Source organism: Sturnus vulgaris, chromosome 9 (genome assembly GCF_052056855.1).
Source record: "Sturnus vulgaris isolate bStuVul1 chromosome 9, bStuVul1.hap1, whole genome shotgun sequence".
NCBI lineage: Eukaryota > Metazoa > Chordata > Aves > Passeriformes > Sturnidae > Sturnus > Sturnus vulgaris.
Window position 1 is genome coordinate 31,204,003 of NC_142251.1, and position 27,960 is coordinate 31,231,962.

Sequence of the window (27,960 nt, forward strand, 5' to 3'; positions counted from 1 at the left end):
TCAGACGTAGAGTAGCTTTATCTTCCGGACAGATTCTTCCCACCAATCATTCCAACGCTGAATTGCCAACAGCTGATCTGCATTTTCTTCCTTAATCTGGGCAAACATCTGTTCAACTTTACTTTTGTATTTCTGTATAAAAAACCCCAACAATTAAGGACAAAATTAGTAGTGATGAAATATAATTTTATTTGCCTAAATCCAAGTCCTGATCCATTGTGTCAGCAGACTGCATAGAGGCCACTTATTTTTTGCTTTTGATAATAGAACCGTATGAATAATTAACTATTAGCTGTGCTCCTTTTAAAGACTTCTGAAATTAAATTATCAGCAATATTTAAGTTTTGTTAAAATGCAAAATCTTAATCTAACTTTCATTAGTTCCTAAGAGTAGGGAGTTGCCTTCTCTCAAGACCCAAGTAGGTATCTCCTACACAAGATGCACTTGGGTTCTTGCTGGAGCTTCTTAACTCAAAAGTATGAACTGAACTATTACAAAATTGCTACAAAGTTGTTTCCTCTAGACAGAAACTTGTAGACTACCATAAAAGCCTCAAGGCACTTTAATATTCCTAAAGAGTCTATGCTCCAAAACATAAAGTACTGTATTTTTAATGCAACACACATGCAGGAAAATACTCCTGTGGTGTGCATGCATTCTATAGCCAATCCTTTTATCTAACTATTTGTATTAGACCATTTGTATCCAAACAATCACATTCCCTTCAAATCTGTGCTGTAATCAGGTCCTTGGGCATTAGAACTAGATACATAGAACACACATGCAAATTGATAGTTTTGATGTAATTTACCATCACTGACAGTATATATTACATTCCCCTATTAAAAACAGGTATTTTCTGAAAGTTATTTTAGTTCCATGAGAGTACAATTACTTCCAGGTCAGATGCATAAACACATCTCCAAGTGATTGAACATAAAAATACTCTCCTAACTGCTGAGTACTGCTGTTTTGAAAACAATTGTCTGTGCCAGTCAGAGGTTCAGAGTTGCCTGCATTCTTTTAACACTCAGTGAAGAAAGAGTGATCATTTTTATGGTGGACACAGCCATCTGTGATAGCTGTGGATATAAGATAGGTATGAAGTATTTTACAGCTCTTCATTTTTTATGGGAAAGTCAGCTTTTGTGATCTAAGGCTGGAGCTGTAGGCTTCAGAAAGGTGAGTGAAAACAAGCAGGACTGGAATGGCACTGGGGCACAGCTGCTTTTGGAACTATGATGCTGCCAAAATGCAGTGTCCTGTTTCTGACACCTTTCATGCTTCTCTGCTCAAACAATTCTCCTTTGTCATGTCTCTGAATAAGCAGACCCCCTAAGAAACCAACCCTGTCTGCTTCTGACAGCATCACAAAGAAATGGACACAAGAAAGGCTTTCTAACATGGATCATAGGGCCTTAAGATCTGCAAACACTGTGTATGTTAAAAACTTACACACACAACTAAGATTCTATAATTGTCTTCTTGAAAAACCAGACCCACAACAGCAGCAGCCTCAAGAATCCTTCCCCACAGACCCACCTGATATGCAGCTTGGCTTGCATGCACCACTGCCAGATGGCCCAAGGTAGTCTTAGCTGTTGAAACGGACGCAGTTCCTCTGCAAAGAATATAGTCTGGAGAGTCACAAAGAGTAGTCTTGGGTATTCCTGGCCAAGACCTATAAGAAGCCAAACCAACCAAAAAACACATGAGAAAAAAAGTTAGAAAAGAGAACAAATCATACTAATTCACGTTACTTGCACTTAAGGTGCCAAAGATCAATGTTGTTTTTTTTCCACAAAAGGTTTACCCTAAATACATCTTTGTTTAGTACAATCACCTTTTATTTTAAAGCATCGAGATCTCTCCACAGTATAGAATTAATTTCTTCTGAATGACAACACAGACTATTAATAGATCTGAATGTAATGAATTGATAACTAGTGACAGGCAAGTGGCATAGCAATAGGAGTGGCATGGTATTGTTTTACAATACTATATGTAATTCACTTTTATTTGGATCCATTGCAATTCTTTCTTTAAAATCATTACCCACTCAAACTACCCCATTTAGTAGTTCAATGACATTACTAATGGTGGGCAGTTTCAACAAGTGCAGCAAAAGACTATGAGGATAGGGCCTGTTATCATTTCAGAGCAGAGGAATCAGACAGAACAGTGTTCAGTATCTCCAAATACTACCTCCTTCTTCGTTTGACTAGCTGTTGAACTTTGGAAGTTCCTAGAGGAAGTCCATCTTGTTTACAATGCTTTAAAGTCGACATCTCTGTTGTAGGTATTTCAGTTCCTGGGAGGTAAAAGAAGATATGCTCAGCAGAAACAAAACAATGTCAGGAATACAATTGTTTTCGTGTAATTGTGTGGCTCAATGCTCTTCATACTCAAGAAATAGCTTCGGGTGCTTTATTATACAATTTTTTGAATTTAAAATACTATAGCATATCAAAGCCTCCTCTTCCTAGGGACAGACTGCTGCCATTTTTGCTGAACAAGCAATCTCTTCTTTTTTTTACCTGCTACTTTCACATCATCAGTAGTGATAGTTTCATCTAGTTCCAAGAGGAGCTTTTCAGTGAGGGCAGCCAGTGCAGAAAAAAAGCTCTGAGCACACTCAGCAGCACAATCCTGTTGCAACATTGGAGAAAAGTGAGAGGAATTCTATTAATAATTTGATCTATTCTCCTTTTAACTTGTCTCTGAAAGACTACAAAAATATCAAACCCTGGCAGTAGCTGCAGATAACAGACATAAGGCTCAAAGTTGCATATAAAAGGGTCTCCAAGTGTCTCTGCAGTATTCTTAACATTGCCTGATTATCTAATGTTGTAGTGTGTAAAACAGCGGTCTCTCTGAGTTCCTCAGAGAGAGATGAGAATGCAGGAATCAAATTAAAACCTTTAGATAAATTAAACTATATTAAACTACTCATACATGAAATTGAGGAGTAAGCTTAAGTAAATAAGAATATGTTTTAAGTGCCTTAAGAGCAAAAGCCTTAGAATCTGGTGTAAAAAACAAGCTTCAAAAACAGGCTTCAGTGAGAGCTCAAAAACATAGTTCTAGACATAAGTGCAAAAAACAAGCTTCAGTGAGAGTTCAAAAACATAGTTCTAGACATAATAAAAATATAGTAAGAATTTGCTTATATTCTTCAGATAGAACAAGATAGAATTATTTGCGTGACAAGATAGGCTATACGCGCAAGTTATGTGTAAATTTTAGTACTATAGAACTAGAATTCTAATAGATTTAGAAGAAATGCTTCAGGTTCATGTTTTTAGCTCATTGGGTAATTTGTAAATAAGAATCCATGCATTGGGGAGAGACTCTCTCTCCCTTTCTCCTCACTGCCATCATCATTGCCCGGAATAAGAGAGGAGCTGCTGCAATTTTGGCCCTTCTTGGGACCTTGCACCAGAGAGCTGCTTCTACTTGTAATCAGGACTCTATGCCAAAAGCTTTCAGCATGGACTTTAACACTTGGGACTCTCTGTCTTTGACACTGATGTGCCTTTACAAAAAACTTTACAGCAACCAACAACTGCTCTTGCCTTTTTTGAAGACCTAGACCCATGACAATCTCAACACAAAGTTCAAAAAACTGTTTTATGTATAGGTACCTAGTAGTTACACATTTGGGTTAAATGTGATAAAACCAGCTTCCAGCCACAGAGAAGATCACTTTGGAATTCAGGTATTTTGGGTGGAAGTGCTTAGCCCAGGTGTTACTCTCAAACAGGGTATTAGTGTTTCTGTGTCTCTATGCAGAACTAGGAGTAGAAGGAGATACTACTTTGGAATTAAAAATACCGGTACTCTGCAGACGGTGTAGAATTTGGAGTAAGTGGCCTGAGAGAACTAAATAATGGGCTTTAATTTTGGGGAACCAACCTTCAATTAACCCAGGGGACGATGGGGGAAAGGTACTTTGATACCTGAGCCTCTCCTGTAAATTCAGTTTATTTCAGCTTATTTCTTCATCTTGTGTAGAAAAGTGTCAATCATTTGCACTAATGAAATGCACAGAAAAGAAACTCTTCCAGGCATCTGTTGTCTGGAAGTAAGAGTACTAACCAGAGCATGTCACCACCACAGACAATACTCTTACCCACCATTAAGCGCATAGCCAGTGGGTTCCATGAATGATACAAAATATCAACAAATTTCATAAGGTATCTAAGCCCCTGTATGTGTGCAGATATATTTATGTCTATATTGATCTAATGCTGACAATATATTACTTAAAGATTTAGCGATATATGAACAGGATTGCCTAAAACTGAAAAAAAATTCACGTTTCCTTTGGATGGGGAGGAAAAATGTATCCAAAATACACCCTCCTTTCCAAATGCAACATTTAAGTCTACATTAAGCAAGGGCTTTACAATTACCTGCAGCATCTTTGTGTTGAGATGAACACCATCAGTTTGATCTCTTTGCCTTTTTATTTCCTCTTGGCACAAAGCCTCCAGCTGAAGTGAGTTATTTGGCTGTACTAGGGAGTAATGTAATTTTCTCCGGTGCATAGTCTTTAAGCAAATATATAAGAAAGAAATGCCTTCAGTAAAGAATGTACTGTGAGCCATAAAAAGGAAGAAGTAAACTACAAGCATTTTCTATAAAGGTATTCAGAAAGAAAAGGAAAATAGAGCTACTTCTTAGTTGTCTCGATATAAGCTTTGCAGTACAACATGCACCAAATTGCTTCTCTGCAGACCTCTGGTCTCACTTTGGGATTTATTTTCAACAAAAAATCATCTCTTCTACCATGTGGTAAGTAAGATATTTTTTCTATCTCCACATTTGCAATTTTTAAATAATTTTTAATACTCAGACATAATTGCAAGACATTGTAGCATTTTCTGCATGATCTCCATTATGATTCTGTTCTCAGTTCTGATATTATTTGGCAAAATATGCCTCCTTTATGAATGATGGTAAAGAATAGTATTTCATTATCCCTACATCATAGCTCTTACAAAGGAGTGCACCCATACAGTAGGAGCTGTCTGGTCGTACCACAAGGTCACAGCCCTCACAGAGTTGACAATCCAAGTGTAAGATGACAGGCAGAGCTGAGAAGATTAGAAAGAGGCAGGCCAGTGCTGGAAGCTGGGAGAGAAGGGACAGAGTTTCACGAAATACAAAGCTTCCAGGACAACTAAGTAGATTCTGAAAACACAGAAACTACATCTGTGGTCAGCTCAGCAGAAAGTGATGAAGCAAATAATGAGAATGAGAAAAATAAAATTTTATCAATTTGATGCACTTAGCATTGGTTACACTAAAAGGCATTCCAATATGTCCATGATACATACCTTCATATCCTCCCACTCTTTCAGCTGTTTGTTGAAGAGATGCTGAATATGACCAGTACAAGAGTTGAGTTTCTGCTCATGTTCTTTCAAAAGACTTTCCACGACCAGTTGGGAAACAGAAGAGAGTTCCTCTTCAAACCACTTCAGCTGATCCCAAAATTCTTTTTGGAAAAGACATGGTGTGTATATGACACAAACAGCATGGAATTTTCTCTCACAGCGATTATGTCCCTGACATTCCTTTTTCTAGGTGCAAAGCTTTGAGAAACATACACTTGCTCAAAGTTGTGACATTATACATGTCTTTTAACTTAGTCAAGTGCCCTTCTGCTACACTTTTTGTAGCTGATAATACATAAAAAATAATATTGGTTCAATTTCCAGTAAAGCCAACTAGAGTTTTTCCACTGAGTGTGATGGATTGTGACAATAACATAATTCTTGGTCACTGCAATTTTCAGCTTACATACTGAAAAATTACATACGCAAGAAAATGCAAGTCTTAACTGAATGAATTTACCTCTAAGACAGAAATTGTAGTAATCATCTGTCTGTCTTTGGTATGACAGTAGTTTCAGTCTGAGCATTTCTGCCCAATGTTCAAATGTGTCTGGAAGATCTTCAAGCATTCCCTTCTGAGGATTCTTCTTTTCTCCATAGAACTCCTGCAGAAGGGAAAGATAAACCAGAAAAATGTTGACAACACATTTAAACATGTCACATATTAGATATATCACAGTAGGAGAAGAAGGGAAAATTTTTAGACGGTCTGCCAAATACTGAAAGAATCAAATTATTTCTCTGACACAAGAGTACACCGATGAAAGCAGAATTGACTAAAGAACACATTTCCTTACCTCACCAAGGTAGAGCAAGGTGTTGTTACCCTTCCAGAGAATATTCATAATAATCCCCTTAAAAGTACTGAAAAGAAAAAAAAAATTAAAAATTTAAAAATATGATCACACCATTAAATAATCACACTGGCAATATTCACTATTTTTCAAGTATTTTGTTCAGGTTAATTTCAGTACGTTTTTCAGAGCATACACAAACCAATATTCAGCAGGCCTAAGAACCGTTCCCCATATTAGCACAGATTCTCTTCAGATGCAGCCAGGACAAGGAGATACTGCAATTGCTCGCTGGGGTGCACTGCTATGTCACTGTTACAAAAAAGCAATCTTAGCCAAATTCCTGTGCCCAAAGAGCTTACCATGTATTTTATATAAAGCAAAAATATTTGAAGTGGGTCTAGGTGTTTACTGGAATTATTTTGAAAGATAACATGGAACAAAATTCCCCAACACTTAAACATCTTAAGCATTAATTTGAATAGTTTTGTACGGCATGTACAAAATACCTCAGTTCTATAGAGTACAGCTGCACATAGCAAGAAACAATAGGATAATTTTCTTAAAAAAGGGGAACGAAACCTGTTTGGTCCTTGTTTATTCCAATTAAGAAATACTGAGCACAAGAACGAAGACATAAAATGTATTTCTCTTCTTAGGTGTGAAAATAATTGAAAGACAGACTATTTTACATTCCCCACCCACTTCTTACAAATGTACAAAATGGGCTCCAATAAGACCCCCCACTTCAGACATTAGACAGAATGAACCAGATTACTTATATCTTCAGTTTTATTATGCTGCAAAAAGGAACTGTTCTGGAAGTACTTTGACCTATAAATATCAAGGCTAAATACCTCAAAATTAAATAGTGAACTCCATAGGTCACAATGATAGATACATAGATATATAGATAGATAGATAGGCAGATACATACATACATACATACAATGGAGAGTTTTTATAGATTAACTTCTTGTTCTGGAAATACACGACTTACTCAGACTTTGCAGGCTTCTTTCCAAATATCTCGGATCTCTCATCCCTTGTAGGAGATTTTCGGCCTTTTTCACTGGAAGGAAAAACATTAATTTGAAACTATCCACAAGTGTTTTCCTTCTCTGGCTGATGATTTGAGCTAGTCAGTCATACAACAGACATGAAACTGAAGAAAAATTAGAAAAAATGTTAACTCTAGAACTAGTATTCTATGTGTCCTGGTTCTGGCCAGGACACAGTTAATTTCTGCAGTAGCCAGAAGGGGGTAAGGCCAGGACTCGGAGGTTATTCTCTACCACCTCTTAACATTGTGGGGGGTGGGTGGAAGGGTCTCTGCTGCTGGGGAATGTGGTAGCAGTCAGGTACTGTCAGGGGTTTCCTCATGGTGAGCATTCATATGTGAATCGCTTGCCTTTCTTGTACTCTTTACTATTAACATTGCTGCTGTTTGTTCTTTTTTATCTCATTGCTGTTTCTAGTAAATTGTTCTTATCTCAACCTTATCTTCACCTTTTGTGCCTCCAATTTTCCTCTCCAGCTGCTGCAGGGAAAGGGGAGTGAGCAAGAGGCGCATGCTTTGGAGCGTTTTAGTAGGAGCATAAACCTGGAGAATACCATTACCAAACCATGACAATATAAAGATAGTAATTTGATGGCAAAAGATTTTCAGAATTCTCTTCTAAACTCTCATTTGTTCAAAAATATTTTGTTGTTTTCGCTATTACAGTAGCTCATGTCATCAGTCTGTGGACTAATTTGAAGACAAACTATTTAGACACACCTGAAAATTCAGCCACATTGATTTAAGGGTTAGTCTATATCTCAACAGCTTCAAAATACAAAACGCAGCAGATGAAAGAGAAAAATAATAATATTTTTCCAGTCAAAATCTGGGGGAAAAAACCAAAAAGTTGATCATGTGGACATAAACATGTAAGAGATCCCAAGTGATAAGAAGTAGATTGAAAGAAGGCTAATACAAATAAGCAGTAAGAATCTTTCAATGAATAGACAAAGTTTAGGTAAATTCTTGCATAGGAATATCCTTTTAAGGTTCTCACCTTTTTTTTTGCTTTGTTTCATCCCGAGATGACCTCTTGCTAGCAGACTTCTGAGAATGTGCATCAGATAACTTCTTTACTCGAATTGCTTATCGTTAACACGGAAAGAAGAATATTGCGTAAATGACAACTGAAGTACTTCTTATGTGCATATATATTTTATATTCTTATTTCTATAACGTTTCCTTACAATATGTAAGGGACAACTATAGGAACAGTAATTTCTGTCAGACAGGCCTGAAGTAAACCAGAAGTGGCAATAGCAATAAAGGTTATGTGCTGGCGCATGACTCACAAGAATGTCACTGAAAATACACAGTCGATGGAGGAGATTTAAAGCAAATTGGAGACAGGTCAATAAGGAGCATGAATGGGCTACATTCATAGAATACTTTTAATGGTCATGGGGACTTGCAAATGTGGAAGCTTTGGAAATGGCTGGAGGAATCAAGGTCTGCAAGAGAGAGATGAGGAAATGGGAACACTAGGTAGGGAGCATCTGAGGTTACCTCTGCGCTCGCCTTTGAGTAGATGATAATACTATGTGAGAAGAATCCTGGTTCCCTATAATTTCATGATTTGTGCTCCACTTCTTTTCTTGACCCTGTTTTCCTTTTGCTATCACAGGTACTCTTTATAACATTATTATCTCATTCTGCAGCTTTCATTGCTTTAGGAGCCCAAAATCATCTTAATCTAAGTAAAGATGTCCAGGAAAAGAGGTGAGAACTATCAGCACAACTATGTCAGAGTTCCTAGCATAGAATCCACTGCCTGGACCATGCTAGACCTGTGCAGTAAAATGCCAGGAACTACAATTCAGATGAAAATAAAATATTAAAATAAATACAGGCACACCTGGATCATTTGTCCCCTGATTTACGTCTCGGGATTCTTTTGATAGGCCAAATCTGAAAAAAAAAAAAAAAAAAAAGAGCTAAATACTACTGAACATCCTGTCATTTTATGCTCTATATTATATAGCAAACTAGGCAAGTTCTCTATCCCTGTCATGTGCTGAATTAAATTTCTGAGATCATATTTAACAGACAGGGTTAGTTTTACAACTGACAGTGTACATAGAAGTAATTTCATGGGACTGATTGTTTAACTGGAATTTTGGAATTTCTACAAGCAAAACTGCATTAAAATATTATTTGCAAATCAAACATCTGTCATACTTTTCATTTTACACTTTGTATATTCAGTCAACTGTGTAGCAGGTAATCACCTTTTAACTAAAATAAGGCTCTGGAAGACAAAAATTAAATACCTAAAATTTATCATTGTATACTAGATGTCACATATTATTCACAAAGGGGTATTTTTGGCTATGAGAAATCTTGATTTTAAAAAGAAAGCAGTCTCAGCTAGCTTAATTTTTAAAGTTAGACTGACCAGAAAATATGTAGTAGTATTACCTATGAACAGTCTATTCACTAGTTCTGGGCAAAGAAAATATAAATAAAGACAAGGACTGAAAACTACCTTTAGGCAAAGAAATACTTACCCAGCTAAATTTTTGATAACACTTATTGCCAAATCATCAAATATTGATGCATCCATTCCACTTGGATTTAACAAAGGGAATTTTTCAGGATCCAGTCCCATCACCATCCTTTTGCTCTCATCTCTGAGACTCTCTTTTGGAGCAGCAGAAGCAATGAAATCTTGTAACTTCCCATCCGTGTCAAGTGTTGTGAAGTCCTCTTGCAACGTCCCATCTGTGTCAGGAGTGAAATCCTCCTGAAACGGGAAGACAAATGAAGCCCTGTAGACCGTAGCAGGCAGTTTGTGAAAGCGTGCCATGTAATAACTGAGTACTAGAGCAGATTTTCTAAGCAGACAATATCTTGCTTCACAGGCTGAAATAAATTTTTTGTCATTCTAACAGCAATGTTGTAACAGCTCTAAAACATTTCAAAGCAGTTAAGAATAGGTTCTCACAATCATTATGAACAGTATTTAAGGACATATTCTTAAAACAGTGATCCACTGAGATTATGAAATAAAGACAGACTTTCCAGAAAAGAGAGGAAAGAAAACACAACTGTTTGATAAAAGCAAAGTCCCTTCAGGACACACCTGGGATTTTAAAAAAAAATAATTTAAAGAAACTCATGAAATATGTATCTCTGAATAGTGCTACACCTTGAAAACCAACTCTTCTGAAGAACTGACGAACTCATTGCAATGTCACGTATCTCTTCAGCACTTCGTAGACTTGGTGATTTACTCAGCCTCTTAAAAAGGCTGTCCTAATGCTACAGTGTCTTTGACATCTTGGCACAATGCAGATTCTTTTTTCATTTGAAAATTCAAGCACAAATTCTGAAAAGCCATTAAAACATGTAGGCATGAAAATTCTCTCAATATTAAATAAAATGCAGAGAATGTGAATGTTATCTTACAGTGGCATGTGGGATCTTTGCTTCTACTACGAAGCAGTCAAGATACTTGCTCCTCTTTTTCAGCTCTTTTAACACCTCTCTGGCAAAATCATACAACTCTTCAGAAGTTAAAGCCTGAAAATACAGATGGTATTTACTAAACTAACTGTTCTAACCTTTTCAAACATGCTGACTCTTGCGAATTATTTGCCTCTGTTCTGTCACCAGTTTATGTACACATACATGGAAGCGATGAGATCATACAAGAGGCTGAGGCTTTTGTTTGGCAAACAGGAAAACAGGTACCGACTGTCCAAAAAGGACTGTTGTGGTTTTAAACCCAGCTAGAAATTAAGCACCACACAGCTCAACCTTCTTTTTCTCCCTCCTTGCCCTGGTGGAATGGGGAGGAGAATCAAAAGAAATCTAGTATGTTGAGATAAGAACAATTTAATAATTGAAAGTGAAATACAGTGATAATGGTAAATAATAATAAGAAAAAGTGGAAACCAAGTGATTTACAACACCATTGCACACCACCTCTGACTGATTCCAGACCCCCCTTCCTGAACCTAGACTGGCCTTTCTGGATAACTCCCCCAGTTTATAGACTGGACATGACATTCCATGGGCTGGAATATCCCTTTGGCCAGTTTGGGTCACCTGTCTCAGCTATGCTCCCTCCCAGTTTCCTTTGTGAGCCTCCTCAGTGGCGGAGCAGGAGACAAGGAAAAAAAAGTCCTTGACTTAGGATAAACACAACAAAAACTGAGTTATCAATACCATTCTCATTCCGGATCCAAAACACAACAGTCTAACGGCTACTGAAGAAAATAACTCTATCCCAGCTGAATCTAAGACAAGGACCTTTCTGAGCAAAATTTCTGTGTTTCTGCCCAGCCCCAAATATGAGGAAACATAAATCTTCCTCAAAAATATTAAGTTTATGCCAAATTAATAACAATTAATAACAAGTCAAATTAAATACCGTTTCATGCTGATTAGAAGTTACTTCTTTATCTGCAGTAGAATGAACATAAGCATCTCTCTTCTGCTGCAGCTTTTCCAGGTAAGACTTTAATGTGATGGACTGCAAATTGGAATTCGCTACCTAAAGCAGAAACAAACACTGGAGAAGTCAAGTCCCCATTCACAGGAGTTTCAGAGGCTCCACTTTCAAACACTAGAACCACTGATAAAAACTGGTTAAAAATCCCCAGTACTGAGAGGAAAAGCAGAAAAGAGTAATTCACAAAAGCAACACTACACCACACAAAAATGCTGGTGAATTCAGATGTATATACTCAACGTGCTGCATGGTCATAGTGTTCCAGCACAGCTGAAGCAGCATTAAAAATAAACTTTTAAGCAGACAGTGACAGAAAACACGTTTTAAATCAACATAAAAAATCATGTAATATTTGTCCACTATGAATTCAGCCAAAATTTACTCAAAGGTATACAAGAAAATTATTATAATGAATTTAAGCAAAGTTCTGATGTTTCTGTTTGTACCTCTGATTTGATTTGCTGTCGTAGCTTTCTCAAAGATTGATGGAACTTCTCCATAAAGGCTCGACTCAGAGAGAGAGAAGCAAACTTTTTTTCAGACTGCTTGAAAAGTTCAATAGCCTTTAAGAATGTCAGAAACAAAAGATAGGACAAGATAATTTTTCACTTTTTAAAACTTAAATGATAGAACTTGCCATTTCTACCAATTTTTTCCATCACATAATTGCCAAACAGAACAGACTTACAGTTCTAATCTGAAAGCAGGCTGACTGCAAACCGCATCAAATATGTCAATAGAAAACATCATTTGAAAGAATGCTGTAAGAGCCTGACAGAGAGATGAAGGCTTCAGGCAGTTCTTAAAATGCTGTTTTATTGTATAGACGAGGTTACAGCACTTGAGGGTTGTGGGTGAGCCTATAGCTGCTAGCTATAGGCAAGCTGTGTGTCCTGAAGCCCATGTAGTTCTGGTTACAATACATTATATACTTTTCATTACAGAGCATCTTAATACATGACTACCAATCAACATCATACACAATACCTTTTATATTTACATATAATGTATCAAAACAGCTAAAATTATTATGTAAGTGACTAGCCAATCATATGAGTTAGTAATTACATGTTAGACTTTGGGACTTGTTCTACAGTGGAAATTTCTAAGATCTTTTCTCTCCTTGCAACATTGGCTTTCTTGTTTGCCTGTGAAAATCCTTTTGTTTGGTAAAAACATCTTTTGTTTGAGGTAGATTTATCCTTTGCTCTAAGCCATAAAAGCCCCTTCCAACTCGCTCTTCGTCTTCTAGTTACCCAGTCAGACTGGCTCAGCAATTCTTTTCTTCTATATCAAAACTTGCTTTCATTCCTATAGAACCTTCTGTATATCTGTAAAACTACTCCATTAAATTCTCGTCCTTCCCAACAAATGTAATTCTGCATACCTGCTCCAAGCAGCTCGATTTTATTTTCTCCACATCTGTCTTGATTGAACTTTCAAAGGAGTCAATTTGCTTACTTTCTTTCTGAAGATACTTGTTGAAAAACTTTACTTCCTCAGAAGAAAAGTCACCGACCTCTGAAAATAATCTGAAAGCAAACATAAAAACAACTGGCCGTGAGTCATCTTTTTCTCCAATACTACTTTAGGTAAACAGCCCTGAAACATATATCAACACCAATGTGATGAAAACAGCATAATAATTGTGGTTTAACAAGATACATTTATTTTTTTAAATAGGAAACTAGATGAATAACAAAATAAACTTTACTGTTCTGCCTATGCAACAAACACCGATTCCCAGAGCTAGGTAATCATTTATAAATAACACTATAACTACATACCTGCAACTTTTGAGAAAACCCACATTAGAATCCCTTAATTTTCCTAAAGCTTCCTCCAAGTGTTGCTGGTAACTTCTCACAGTAACCCTGATAAATTCCAGATGGTTGCGGAGCTGTGATTCAAGATTGTTGCTGGAAGAAGCTGACCTAACAGCAAATAAAAAAAGACAGGGAAAACATGTCTGAAGAGGAACACACATGATGATTCAGCAACTGCTGGCTATAAAGACATGAAAAAATTTGAGGACTCAAAAGTGATTTATGACTCTCAAAGCAACTCCCCAACCTGGGATAGTTTGGATGAACCCATGGAAGGTATCAGCAATAGTTGACACTATTGACTAATTCAAAAACAATTAGTCAACTGATATTACTATGCACGTTTAGTAACTGGATAAAATCTAAACAGATGAAGCATCTTTTCTACTTAAAGACTGCCAGCATTTCAGAAGGAGATGAAAATTTTCACGTGTCCAGTCCTGATTTTAATTTTTTCAGGGAAAGAAATTCTTCACATGTTTTCAAGTTTTATGAAGTATTCCTCATTGAAGAGCAATGACATATAGAACAGGTTCAGAATGGAAACCATAAACATCTCAGAGAGCAATCAGGAGTATTTAACTAGGGAAATTCACAGCAACAGCAGTGGCACACTTACTGTTCAGTCACAGGAGTGTGGAGCAAGTCATACTCCAAATTACAGACTTGGGAATGAAAGTTTGTGTTGAGGTTATTTAGCTGGTCCGAAAATCTGAGGAATTCAGCTTTCTCCTTTTTCAAGCCTTCTGTCAACACAGCACAGTGGCACTCAAGATGCTCTTTGTGAAGCGACAGTTCCGCTGAAAAGAAAGAAGTTTACGATAGGGACATTATTCCCTGTTTACTGTGAACTACCACAATGCCTTGTCAACCTGTGATCAGCAGCAGCAGCAAAATAAACAATGCCAGAGCAGTAGATAAACCATGCAGATTAGATACATGCAATTTGGTTTCTTTGACTTTTCTCCTGTGTAAGACATATATACTTAACAGCTTCTAATCTATTTAACCACAGATATCTTGTAACAAAACTAAAGGTTATATTTTTAAATGGAAAATCCACTTTTCCTGGTTTTGTGAGGGAAAGAAAAAAATCAGTTTTGGTCTCTCTTCTGGAATGATAGCTGGATAAATCAAGCCAATCACCTCAAGAAAGCTGCCAGAAGAAGCACCTGCTCTCTTTGCACAAAAAAGCAAATTGAAAATTTATTTGCCTGTTCTCCAAAAGAAGAATTTTTTAGCTTATCTGTTAAAGACCAACAAACCTGTCCAAAATTTTTTTCTCACCATAGAAACTTGATACTTCCCATGCAAAAAGAGTTTTGACTAGAAGATGGTCTGTAGCTGCTCAATGATATTTCATGGAGTTAAATCCTTCTTCCCATGTTTTCAGAAGCTTGGCCCTGACATTTTGGCTCTCCCAGCTTGTTAATTTCTTTTTCCACACACTTTAAAAATATTGTTTATACACCACAAACTCTTGTTAAATAATTTCAAGGTGAATGAGAATTCACAAATATTGACAATAGAATGTTTGACATCTACAATACAGATTTTAATCAAGGCACTGCTGTTTATTTTTCCAAAAATAACACAGTACAAACCAGGAAGAGCTACTGAAAAGAAATGTCATTTGAAAAACATGTGAGTAGCATAATACACTGGGAATTCACAGTCAATTGCTTCCTGTTGTCCTCTACTACTGAGTCAACTAATGCTGAAACAGATTTTGGCCACCTAGGACCATCTCTAAACGAAGAGATGTGATGCTCAGAATACAAAAAAAAGTCAATACCAGCTCGAGCATTGTAGATATTTGTCTGTATCTCCTCCTGTTTTTGTTGATGCAACTTAAGATGCAGCAGAAATATTGAATTCAGCTCCTCTTTCTTGGCAGCTACAAAGACATAGGAGTTGGACAAGGATTCTGCAAACCATTTCTCTAAGTGTTCAAAAAAGCAGAGGCGAAGCCTATGATTGAAAAAGAAATATGATAGTGAGGAATAGTAAATAATAAATGAGAATTTGTTGAATATATTGTTTCTAAGAATTCAACTTCTGGCTATAGGAAGGTATGGTTTCAGTACCATTTGCACAATACTGGTAGAGTTTTTGAGCTAGCTGCATATTGCTGAGTACCAGGCATTTTACCTTCATGGCTCTGCAGGGAATTTGGGCAAATTACTTGTCTTTCTCTAATATGTTTTCTCACTAAGTAATTTCCCATAAAATATGAATGTTCTGTAAAGGTAAATGTTTTTGAGGTACTTTGACAGCCATGGATAAAAAAACAATATAAACATTTTCTCATATTTGTTTCAATTAAAGAAGTGGAATAACTTAATAATTCTATGATCATAATTTTATAATTAAATATCTAGCGATAGAAATATCTATTTATATAACAGTAATTAGATTACTTTTTCCTCTGTAGTCTAATGTTTCTTCTAAATAGCTAAAATTTGTCTATTGCATGAAGAGAAAGAAAGAATAGAATTTTTTTTCTACTCACCTTTTATTCAGCTTGACAAACATGGCTTCTGTGAGAAGTACACATTTCAGGTACATAGGAAGTGATTCTTCTTTTTCATATTTTGTAAAATAACTCTCTGTGATGTCAGTCTTTCCTGCCTCTTCAACTCCAAGAATAGTGTAAGTGTTTTCACTAGCAGTGAAAAAAACCTCCGTGGCAATTTCAGCACTTTCGGCCTCATTGCTCTTTGATGCTGACTGGGAAAAGGTTGGAAATTACCACTTTACTTTTAAAGGTATCAGCATAGAATCAACAGTGCACCAGCTAGTGTAGGAATCCTAAGGACATTTAGAATAATGTTCTCATTATCAATCTGGACATTTACACAGTGCTGACAATATTTATATATTTATATATGTATATATATGTACATATGCATACCTGTATATATTTATTTACTAATATACTTATATGCCAGCAAGACACAGGCAGAGTCAACAATGTTTAGAAGGTTTTTGTTAGGGTAATAAAGTATAAATAAATTCATAAATAAATTAATACTTATGTACAAATACATAGCTTAAATCATTCACCATAGGCGGAAAACACTGTGAGGAAAGACAGATTAAAAAGAATTATGTACAAGGTTTCTACAAGGGTAAAAGATCAAAAGAATGGTTGTGAACTTAAACGCTCCACTTTCCCACAAAAGGATCTAGAGCCCTGTGCACTTCGTATACAAACTAAACAAAAAAAACTTTCGACTTATTTTCAGCAAAAAGACTTCCTATTCCGCCTTATTTTAAACAAGACTGCCTTCACATTCAGACTTATTCTCTTGCTCACTTACCTGCATAATGCTTAGTCCCTGTTCTACATGCTCATTTTCTTCATTTTTATAAGGAATCCTCTCCTCATCTTCTTCCTCTGCTTCTTCCATTTCCTGTGCCAAGATCACCTGTTTCTCGGTTAGATTTCTTTCTCCAGCTGATTTTTGACAACTGTCCCTGTCTTCTGGCACCGCTCCAGAGAGGTGATTGTCCTGCTCTGCTCTAGGCTGGGATGTGGTCTCTCCAAGCACTGGGGGCAATTTTGGATGCCACAACGTCAGAAAGACCTCAGGCTATTGGAGAAATGTCCGAAGGAGGGACACAGGGATAGTGAAGAGGCTGGACAGGAAGCCATACAAAGAGTGGCTGAGGGCATTTGGTTCAGCTGCAGAGAGGACACTGAGCTCACACCTCACTTGGGACCTCTCAGCTCCTCTCAAGGGCAGCACAGGGACAGCTTTGCTCTCTGCTCTCTGTGACCAGGGACAGGAGCCAAGGGAATGCCAGGAGCTGTGTCAGGGGACGATTAGGCTGGCTATCAGGGAAAGGTTTTTTTCCTCAGAGGCTGGTCGGGCACTGAATAGGCTCTCTAGACAATGGGCACAGCCCCAAGGCTGCCAGAGATCCAGGAGCGTTTGGCCAATGCTCTCAGGGATGCAGAGGGTGGGACTGTTGGAGTGTCTGTGCAGGGCCAGGAGTTGGACTTTGACGATCCCTAGGGGTCCCTTCCGACTCAGGAAACTCTTACCATTTTCCCCTCTTTCCTCTCCTTGCACAATGCTCTCAGCTTACTGTTCCACCGCATGCTCCACTTCTGAAACCTCCGCTACTTCTTTACAGTTCAAGCACAGTTCTACTGGTTACAATCCAAAGATAGACAGATTGAAAAACAACCAAAAAGAAATACCTGTTTGGAATGTCGTGGTCTTGTCTGCATCTCGAACTATGAAGTCGATCGTGCCTTGCAAGTTCTAAAAGCAAAACAACAACAAAAAACACCCACCACACCGTTTTAACATAGGGATTTGCTTTCTTCTAAGAAATCCATATCCCTTCTCAAAATGGATCTATTTCAGGAAGAGATCATCTTGAATAGATCACTTACTATCTAAAGAACCTGGAACACTCAAATCCTGTTACCTTGTCGTTTTCTGTTCCAAAGGCAAATGAATTTGCTCAAGTGCCGTTTGTAACAAGGACAGAGCTCAAAGTGTGGCTCTGAGAAATGTTTTGGTTTCCCTCTCCTATCTCCATCAAAAGCACTTTCTTCAATGGCTGAAACAATACTTGATACAGTCTGAATTTTAGAGGTCATGAAAATTTTCTCCAAAGTGAAAAATTAATATAGCAGTCAGGTTTGAAACCAACGGGAATTTTTGTTTTACCTGTTGGAAGGTTTCCTTCACACTAAAATGCTGGCTGATGGATATACTGTAAGAAATCAATTCCCACAAAATAGCTTTTGGGTAAGCCATTACTTCATCCATTACAATTTGCTTCAGTGTCCCGTTCCTGTCAAATTTAAAGTCACTGTTTAAAAGACTCAAGTACGGAGAGAAATAAAATTAAATATGACTACAGTGCCTTTAAATCGAAATCGAACTTCCTGATCAATCTCATAAAACCTTTAGGCTAAATGTTGCCATTGATCTGTTTCTACTGAACACAATCACGTCCTGGCTTGTTAGAGATTAGTTCATTACAAAGAAAGAAACGCAGAGAAGTTAAAATATTTCCAAAGAAGCATTTGACATCCTTCCTTTTGGATGGGGAACCACACCAACACTGCTTACATAAGAGGTCAAATGACTGTCTTCCATGTTAGTTCTGCACTGTGCTCAGCGGAGCCTTTCTGGTTTATTTGCCTTTGACTTGGACATAAAGCTGAGTCTTGATTCAAGAAAAATCAATATTCACACTTGTTTTCATTTACACGGACATTGGCTTGGTCTCCTAAACAAAGAGAATGATGGGGAATTTTTGTACGAGTTCAGATAGGTAACATTCTCTTTCCGCAACCTGGCATTGTATTTTCACTTGGTCTGTTACCTCTGGCTTTGTTTTAACAGCTCAAATTATTAGGAAGAGTATCAAACCTCCAGCTCTAACCACAGTCCCACTGCGAGGTGTGTGAAGGTATGTGCATCTGCCCCTCAGGTCCATACTGCTCTTCTAATGTGCCTCTGATCGAGCAGGTAGGAAAGACCTCCTGGGTGTGTGAACAGTGCTGCTTCCTCTACGGCTTCAGAGCTGCTGCTAAGATCTTCAGGAAGGAGAGCGGTATTGTACCCATTTTTAGATGGTTTTTAAAGTTGCCGGTGCTTGGCTGTCTTAAACGTCTGAGTTCCTAGAACTTTGAATGAGATCAAATCTATGAGTGAAGAGATGATGGTGCAGACCAACTTCTGATTCCGGTGATCCAAGAATCTGCACTACTACTTTTACCTTCTGAATAAGGCATGGATGTGATGGTATGCACAGTAATACTGATGTGCTATGGTTTTTGAATGATAGCAGTCTTCCTTTGTCCCATTCCTAAACCGTGGGCATTATTTGCCTTAACCTTGTTCAGTAGGGACATTATTCTATATTCTTACATGAAGTGAAAAGCACTCTTTTTCCATACCTTCACACAACAGCATTAAAACAAGGCCTAAATAGTACAACCAATGTTCAAAGATGCTCTACCTTTTAAGTTTACCATACAAAATTCATACCTTGTTCTAATCTGATGTAAAGAAGAAAGGGCGTTTTCCAAATACTCCTTCAGCTCTTCCTCACAGCTCGCCATTTTCATTTTTTCTAAAATTGTATCCAGATCATCTTTCATCATCTAAGGCCACATAAAAAAGCTAGTAAAAATGGTTCAGTAGATACTAAAATCTCCCCAACTCTTTAGGATTCAAGGAAGTCAATTATGCACATATCTTCTACACCCAGAAGAGAAAGCTACCTCAGCAAAACTCATCGCCTATGAAAATCTTCCTAGATAATGAACACCTCTGACACTGCCACCCAAAGTTGGTTGTTGTAACAATGAGAACCTCACATCCAATCAGACTCTAGACCTGCACAAGATCTCGTCATAGCAACTTGCAGCCACTTTCTACAGAAAGCAGCAGTGATCTCTAGCACTGTTGCCATACCAACAATAAGACAGGACTGTCCATTCAGCGTGATTCAAGCAGTTAGCAAAAACGCACCTGACACAATGAAACTGAAGCGTAGAAATTCCAATATAAAAGTCAAAGATTAAATTTTTAATTTTATAGGAAGTATTTTGACTCTCAGTCCTGTCTTTATACCACACCCTTGTTTTTATGTTTATACCTGTATTATATTATCCTGTTCCCATCTGCATTCATCTATTTTTTTTTGAAGTGCGTCTTCCTGCTGGGACAGTTGGAGTTGATGGACATCCCAGAGACTCATGGCCTCCTGAACACATCTGTACAAGCCTTGACAATGCTTCTCATGCCATTTAGCCATCTCCTTAAAATCACGCTAAAGAAAAACATTCAAGTGAACAAGTTCTTTTTAAACTGCTGGAAGGTGAAATGTATGAGTAAGAGGATATGTAACATGATAAAAGGCTGCCTGGAATTTTACGACTGGTATCCAACATGGCATCTTCTATCTGGGGAGTACAAAAACCAAAAAATCTCCAATTAAACTGGGTAAGAATGCGGATTTTTGTTCTACAAGCTGAGAGTATCAGAGCTTCTGTTTATTCTGGCATTATAAAGCACCAAATCACATTCTATAATTTATCCCTTTAGAAACAACTGCCAAGTCATTTTTATGCCTAGAAAAGTCTGGCAGATATTTGTGAGATCAGTTAAAGCTATTCGTCCGACTTTAGGCAGACTGGGCCATACCTCATTCATCAGTATCATATGTATTTCAGATAGAAATGATCATAAAAATACAACATAATTATATTACAAATAATAAACACAAGAATTATGAACACTTCCACATGAAACTCTTCCACACCAAACTGTTTCTCTGGAGTGTTTTGTCACACTATGGACCTCTTTCTAAGGTGACATCAATAGCCTACCACGCAGAAGGCATTGCAGGTGGGAGCACAGGAAGAACAGATTAATCCCAAGGAGTGATGAAAATATACATAATAAAATAAAATAAACGTACATCCATGTGTTCCACTTCTTCTTCAAACCTACATTTTAGTTTCTCAGTCATCTGAAGCATGTTGGAGTGCACAACTTCAGCATCTTCTGCTGTGCAAATGTTCATATCCAACAGGGTCATCTGAAGGAAAAGAAGAACAAATTATTGACATGCACAGAAGAAATACTGTGTGGCTTTCAGAGAGCCTGGCTAAACGTAGTGTTTCTTTTCTTGTGATGGACAGGGATAGATTCAGCCTCCTACATGCCATATTAGATTACTAAACAATACCATCTGGTTGGACACAAAGGGAGAAATTGAGGCAGAGGTGGAATTTCTTTCCCAAGATAAGACAGATTTAGCACAAGGGCTGAGGCTCCTTGCATCTTCCACATTCATGTAGGACAGCACTCCCTTCATTACTGGCATTTGTTACGGCTTTTCCACATTTCAAGTACAAATACCAACTACTACTGTGAAATCAAACGGATGGCTTACTTTTTGAACAGAGTAAGGCGGAGGTTAAAAAGGAATTCCACTTGTTATCTCACTGTCTGGTGCATCTTTACTCTCTCTAATGACACATTGGACCACGGCTATCACAGCCAAAAGCTGTGGCACTCACCTTGCACAACTGCCCTTTCTCCTGACATTTGCCCTCGACCAGCTCATACTGGATGCTCATTTTCTCCACGCACTCCACATTATGGGCATCTGAATGATACGGAGCAGACCATAGTCAAAATTCCCATCTTTCATAGTGCAGTGTGACATGGAAACATGACAGAGGCCATGTGCTGAGTCTCAGCACACGGAACAGATCCCAGCAGTGCCTACAGACCTTTGCCTACAGACACTAGACACTACCAGCCAAAGAAATCAAGACATTTTCATACACAGCTGTTTATCATTATGCTTCAAAGTAGCAAGGTACTTACAATCGCTACCAACTTCTTTGCTACCATACAGGCTACAAACATCCCAACTGGATGTGCTCTGGAGCAAGAGAAGGCAGACACAGAGAGGGAAGGCATGCTGCAAGGACACAGAGAAAGGAAGTATCTCCAATACTTCCCCTCTTCTTCTCATACTTCCCCTCTTCTTCTCCAAGAGTTAAAAAGGAGTATTTTTGTATGATTGAGAAGGGATCCACGTCAAAATTAACTTTTGATTTCCCCCACATTCATTCTAACCGAGCCAGTTCCTGCTAGATCTCCCCATGCACAGGTGTTTGTACTGGCCAAAGGAAAGCCATGCCACAGGCAGCTTCTTTGGCTCTTACTGCCACCTCCAAGCAACTGAGAAAGTATGTGGCAACACACGGAACAAAGAATAGAGCAAACATGCACTCTCAAAGCAACTGTCTGCCTCATCGTTGCCCAGGAGAAAAGAAAATATTGCTTGAATTCCAGACTGTTCTTAGGATTTCCCAACTTACCTATACTTTTGTTTAAATTCTCCAGAGTTCTGTACCATTCATTTATATCAGATTTGGCACGTGTTGGAGGCAACAAGGTGCTATCAAAGTAGGAAACAAGAGTCAGGTATCCTAAAAACCAGTCAGTACTTCAAATATAAAATTATGAATCCGAATATCCATACTACTGGGCTTTCTTTTATTTACAGCCATCTTGGCAATGAAAATAAACCTGAGATTGTTGTTGTTCAAGGCCAACTGTTTACTGCCCAATAAGGAACTAACTGTCATCTACCTTGTTCCTCCATCCACCGTAAAAAACCTCCCTGTAAAGATCGTAATGCATTGCACCCACACCAATGTGTCTTGTGTTCAGGATGGATATTCAAACGTAGCAACGTTAGATTTCTATCCAGACTCCTCTCTTCATTTATTCCGCAAATAAAATCCCACGCCATGGAGAAAAAAATGCCTTGACAAAAGCACCAACTTCTAGCTCTCCACCCATCTTTGCCCATTTCTACTATGTTTCAAGATTTACTTTTGCATTCCTACATTTTTAGCCCTTGATTGCCACCTATTAAGTGTAGCTGGGGCACTGAAAATCAAGAATGCATTTTTTCCATTCAAAAGAGCTGTACAGAAATAGATGTAGACCCTGCCTTACTGCTGCATTTAGCAATCACACATTGACAGGAAGCAAAGTGCATTTTGTAGCCAAGTCCTTCATTAACCCCAGCAACAATTGTTTTCCTTTATGCTATACCCTCTTTTGCCATACCCGATATATTGCAAAACCTTCAGTCTCTCTTCACTGAGTACCATCTGCTCCTTTATCAACTTTTCCATTTCCATATTCACAGTTGGGGGATTCTGTATTTCTTCACTTGCCATAAATTCTCTGCAGGATGGAAAGTAGATATGTAGAATGGAATCACATGATATATGTGATATCATACATGGTATCACGTAGAAAGAAAAAATGATCAAGTATTACTTTGATAGAAACCAAAAGTGAACACTAGCCACTTTGTGTTGCTCATTGTCCAAAAGAAGACTGCCAAATTTCTGACCTGAAACTCTGAACTACACACTTCTTTTGCATGAGCTTCCAGTCCTTGACTCTCCCTTGCCATTTCAGTTGATGCCAATTTTCTTTCTCAAGCTCTGATTTCATTAGATTAAAGAGTAGCTTGGCAGTTGCCCTCTCATTATCCAGCAGTGCTCTGTTTATATTCTGTGTATTAAAAAATAAAAACAGAAGTAGAAGCAGCATACAACATGCAAAAACGAAAACAATTGTCTTTTCTACAGAAAATGAGGGGAGTAAAACCCACAAACGATAACGAATACCCTGCCAAGTAGAAATTTCTTCTATATTTCAGTGATTGATAGGCAGAAAAAATTAATTTCATTTGGGGAAAGAAAGACATTTTAGGAATATTCAGACTGCTGTCTTGCCCCAGGTAAAACATTTACCATGGCCTTATCATTAATGAGCTTGTGAACATCAGCTGCCAAGAGGAAGGACATTTCCTTCAGTTTCACAGAATACTTGGCCAGTACATCTGCTATCTGTGCAATAAAAGAATACAGAAAAGCAACAACAATGAAAAGTAGAACTCAAATATCAATTTCCCAAGTTAAAATCTACATGAACAAGACAATTTTTCCATTAAAGTGACTTCCATTAAATTAATTATATTATAATGAATTCAAATTAATTGGATGACACACAGATTGAGAAGTAAATTTTAAAATATTAACCTTAGTTACCTTAAATACTGATTTTTTTCAGTAATTCCTAAAAACAGTAACTAAAACATTCCACTTTGCTACTACTCAGGTGATTTCTCTTTAATATCTGTGATGAATAAGTGCTCAGCAGACAAGCTGCAATTTGAATTTAAAAATCAAACCAACTTCCTATCAAATATCTGAAGGGTATGCACCAGTGCCTGTTGTAAGTGAACACAAAATTAAAGTAAATGTGTTCACCTCTGACATTTATTGTAACTAATCCAACATCTCTGACATTTATTGTAACTAATCCAACAGAAATGTTACTGGTGATATTCTTGGACCTATTCATCATACCTGAATTACAAAGAGAGATGAAAGTGGCACTCGTAGAACAAACTGCTTTTCTTAGCCTACAAGTACAGTGCAGCAATCTCTTCCATAATCTATCCATTTTTATATCCAAACATTTCCTATGATGTCCAGTGACTTTTAACAAGTCAGGCTGAAGACTACAAAACTGCAACACGTTTGCTACAAACACCCAGCCAACCCCAACTAAAATCAAGCTAATTCATGTCTATGCTCCTTCTCAGTTGCAGAACAGGTATGTCCTCTTCAAAAAATAACAGATCAGATGAAAGTTTCACCTATGCAACCCCCCATGGAAATAAAAGCAGCTCACATATTCCTTGCACCTCTAGTAAAGGCAATTGTGAAAGAAAGAAACACCTTAAAACTAGGAAAAAAGTAGCTTCTCCTGATTATGTGGATGTATAATGAGTGAATAGTTTATTGGTGAAAAGAAAGCAATCACCACACAACAGAATAACCTCTGACTCATTTGCTCTGCATCCAGCAATATGTCAGCAAATAACAATCCTGTGCTTAAATAACAGTTATTAAGACTGCAGCTCACTTTAACAGCTCGACGCCTTTCAATCTCCTTTAAGGATTTGTCCACTGCCCTAATCTGCTTCTTTCTGTTTGAGGATTCCTTGTGGATCATATTCCACAGTTCTTCCAAACCCTGCAATAAAAATCTATTCTCAATCTCATTGAAAAGGACATTGAATATATATATTAAAAAAAAAAAAAAAAAGGAGAAATACAAGAATTTAGGACTCCAGGGAGCCATAAGATGTTACACTGTACAAGTAACTGAAGTTGAGCCAATGCTCTGAACTGCCTTACTTCAAACGAGAAACCTTCCAAAGCCATGTCAGACGCAATCTTTTCAAACAGAAGTTTACTCTTTTCATCTGATTTCATCACTTTTAGCTGAAAGAATTCCTGAAGCTTCAAAACAGAGGCTTCCATCTCCTGAAATGGTAGGTCAGCGTGATCATTCAAATATTGGGCCCTGATCTTAGGAAAGCACCCTTAGAATCTGGATTAAAAAATCCTGCATTACCCTGCCAATGCAGTTCAGCTCCTGCTGCATTTCGGTCATTGCTCGATCATGATGCTTTTGCTGCCATTCTGCCAAGTACTTCCATGTACGGCTACCTGTTTCCTCAGGAACTGCTGAGAAAGAAATGAAGATCCTATAGCCTGGAAGTGCTGCTGCAGAACATGGAATGTATGAACTGTAAATCCCTAAATCTACACTATGACTGCTGCAGTTTGTGCAGCTCTCACAGTGTGCAACATCTTTCCATGGGAAATGCAATCTTAGCAAATGGAGGTTAAAAATACAAAATACTAGAGTGTATTTTAAATTTTCCTTTATTAACTTCTGATTTTCAGAAGTATAATAGTATCAATTACATCATCATCAGGTATGATATAAAAAAATTGCAACATTTCAGGAATGAGATCTGATTACATAAAAACTGGAATTTATCATCTAAGCATAACCTGTGACTGACTGACAATTCCACAACTGTTTTTTTTCTATTAGAAGACTCTTAATCTTCGAAATTACCTACAAATCCTCAAAAATGTGTCAGACCATTTCTGAACTTGATTTTTGTTGCCTTGCAAGAGAAAGAGTGCCAATCTGGGTATAACCAAACTGTGTATTCTACTCCCCTCTACCTCATTTTGTGATAAACTGTTTTAATGATGGGTCATTTTCAGTGCATATCCGACCCCCCAGGCAAACCCTGCAAGGTGAGGTAGTGTTTCTTTATCCTTGGGATGACTCAGCTGGGGAGGCAGCCGCACCACCCATCCTGAAAGGGCTATCTCTGTTAATGGGCCATAATGAACTGAATATGCACTAGAAAATGAGCAGCTGGAACAGACTATTAAGGACTCCAAAAATATTCTATGACTCAAGGGATTATATCATTTCATTGTGAACGTCCCTGTCCTGGGGCATGTACCACCTGAACCCCACTGGATATAATTTAGGCAGTCTGGGGTCTTGGGATACCACCACCACTGGACATCCAGAAGAGCACTCGAACTTCCACAAGAGCACTGCTTCTGACAGGAGTGCAACCACCCCGACCAAGAGTGACAGTTTGTACACTGACTTTGTGGTTTTAAACCAGTTTTTCTGTATCATTGCACTTGCTGTAATCTTTCCATTAAATTCTAACTCTGACTTGAAATCTTTCGCAAGGTATTTGTGTGGGGTTAATTTGTTCCGCTGGTTTACTTTTAAACTAGGACAATTTTATACCTTGTTCAGCTAAACTCATTAGATTACCATGTCTCCTGTGAATGCAAATTAAAATAAATGACATTAAGGAAAACCAGTTTTACCAACTGCATCAGGCAGGCCTGTGACTTTCTCAGTTGAACGTGCATCTACATTTCCCCTTGCCTCTAGAACAGTTGTAGGTTGTCTGAAACAGACAGGGAATAAAGCTTTGATTTGTACTAAAAATGCAACAGAAGAGGGACTAACTAACATAATAGTATAATTCACTTTAATTGGCTAAATGTAATATTAAAGTGATCATAATTAACATTCTAACTTTAAAGAATATAATTCAAAGAATCAACGTTGCTTCTTCTGAGACATTGAAGCCTGAGTAGATCCCAACTTCAAATCTAGTAGGACGGCATGAAAGCAATACCTGCTACATTTAGTACATGGAAACTACAAAGACATCTAGAACAGCTCTAAAAGATTAAAAAAACCTATGAACTTTTAAGGAGACGTTGAAGAAATGTGGAACTAGCCTTTATCTGCCCAGTGCTTTTCCCAAAAGCACGGGCACTGTGTTTCTCCTCAGGATAAGTGAGAATCCCTATATCATTATTCAGCAGCTGGCTTAGGGTAAAAAAGGATGCATGCAATCACTTCATTCCTGTTCATGACATAAACCTACTGCATCATCATGGAAGCCATTTACTTGGAAATATAGCCTAGGTGTCAGACTGGGTACATATCTAGATTGCTATGAGCAAAACCAATTTCTTTTTAACATGAAAGCCATACAATATGCCGGCCATGGCAAATATTAGTCTATTAGCCCTGCACTTCAACGTGCAGTGAGCAGTTCATGACACCAAATTTACGTTTGGCAAGGAGACAGTCTATTTATTACAAGCCCCTAGTTCTAGAACCAAGAATTCAGGAGTTGCTCATTCCCAATGAAAATCTGTCCATTTCATACCTTTAGCTATGAACGTATCATTGCGGTTTTATGCTTCTGTTGTTTACCTGTCTGAGTGTGGCTGTCTTGTGAAGTCACTGATGGGTGTTTTTCCAACACATTTCTGCTGATTACACGGTAATTGCATGGCATCAGCAGACATCTCTGAATGTCTCTTGAAAGTATGCTTTTTACTCTTCCTAGAGGACCTTGTCTTCTTCTTTCCTTCACCCAAAAGGTGGGCTAAGTGAGCCTTCAAAGAACCATCAT

At 37.8% G+C, this 27,960-nt stretch overlaps 1 protein-coding gene across 1 annotated transcript; it reads right to left on the reverse strand.

Annotated features, from left to right (window-relative positions):
• CCDC180 (coiled-coil domain containing 180) lies at positions 1–27,853 on the reverse strand. The gene is made up of 36 exons (XM_088169548.1): positions 27,759–27,853; positions 26,852–26,934; positions 25,551–25,660; positions 25,331–25,459; positions 25,056–25,166; positions 23,876–23,971; positions 23,470–23,633; positions 23,178–23,297; positions 22,418–22,497; positions 21,605–21,693; positions 21,001–21,120; positions 20,176–20,349; positions 19,563–19,678; positions 18,231–18,375; positions 17,753–17,816; positions 16,866–17,095; positions 16,055–16,272; positions 15,338–15,513; positions 14,162–14,342; positions 13,504–13,650; positions 13,104–13,248; positions 12,163–12,279; positions 11,636–11,758; positions 10,669–10,782; positions 9,768–9,964; positions 9,116–9,168; positions 8,258–8,336; positions 7,198–7,269; positions 6,201–6,267; positions 5,864–6,008; positions 5,344–5,504; positions 4,417–4,554; positions 2,539–2,650; positions 2,207–2,312; positions 1,544–1,682; positions 1–132 (listed from the first exon to the last, which is right to left on the reverse strand). Exons 1-36 carry the CDS (start codon positions 27,851–27,853, stop codon positions 1–3), a joined length of 4,548 nt encoding a protein of 1,515 aa, XP_088025674.1.
• Between the last annotated feature and the right edge of the window lie 107 nt (positions 27,854–27,960).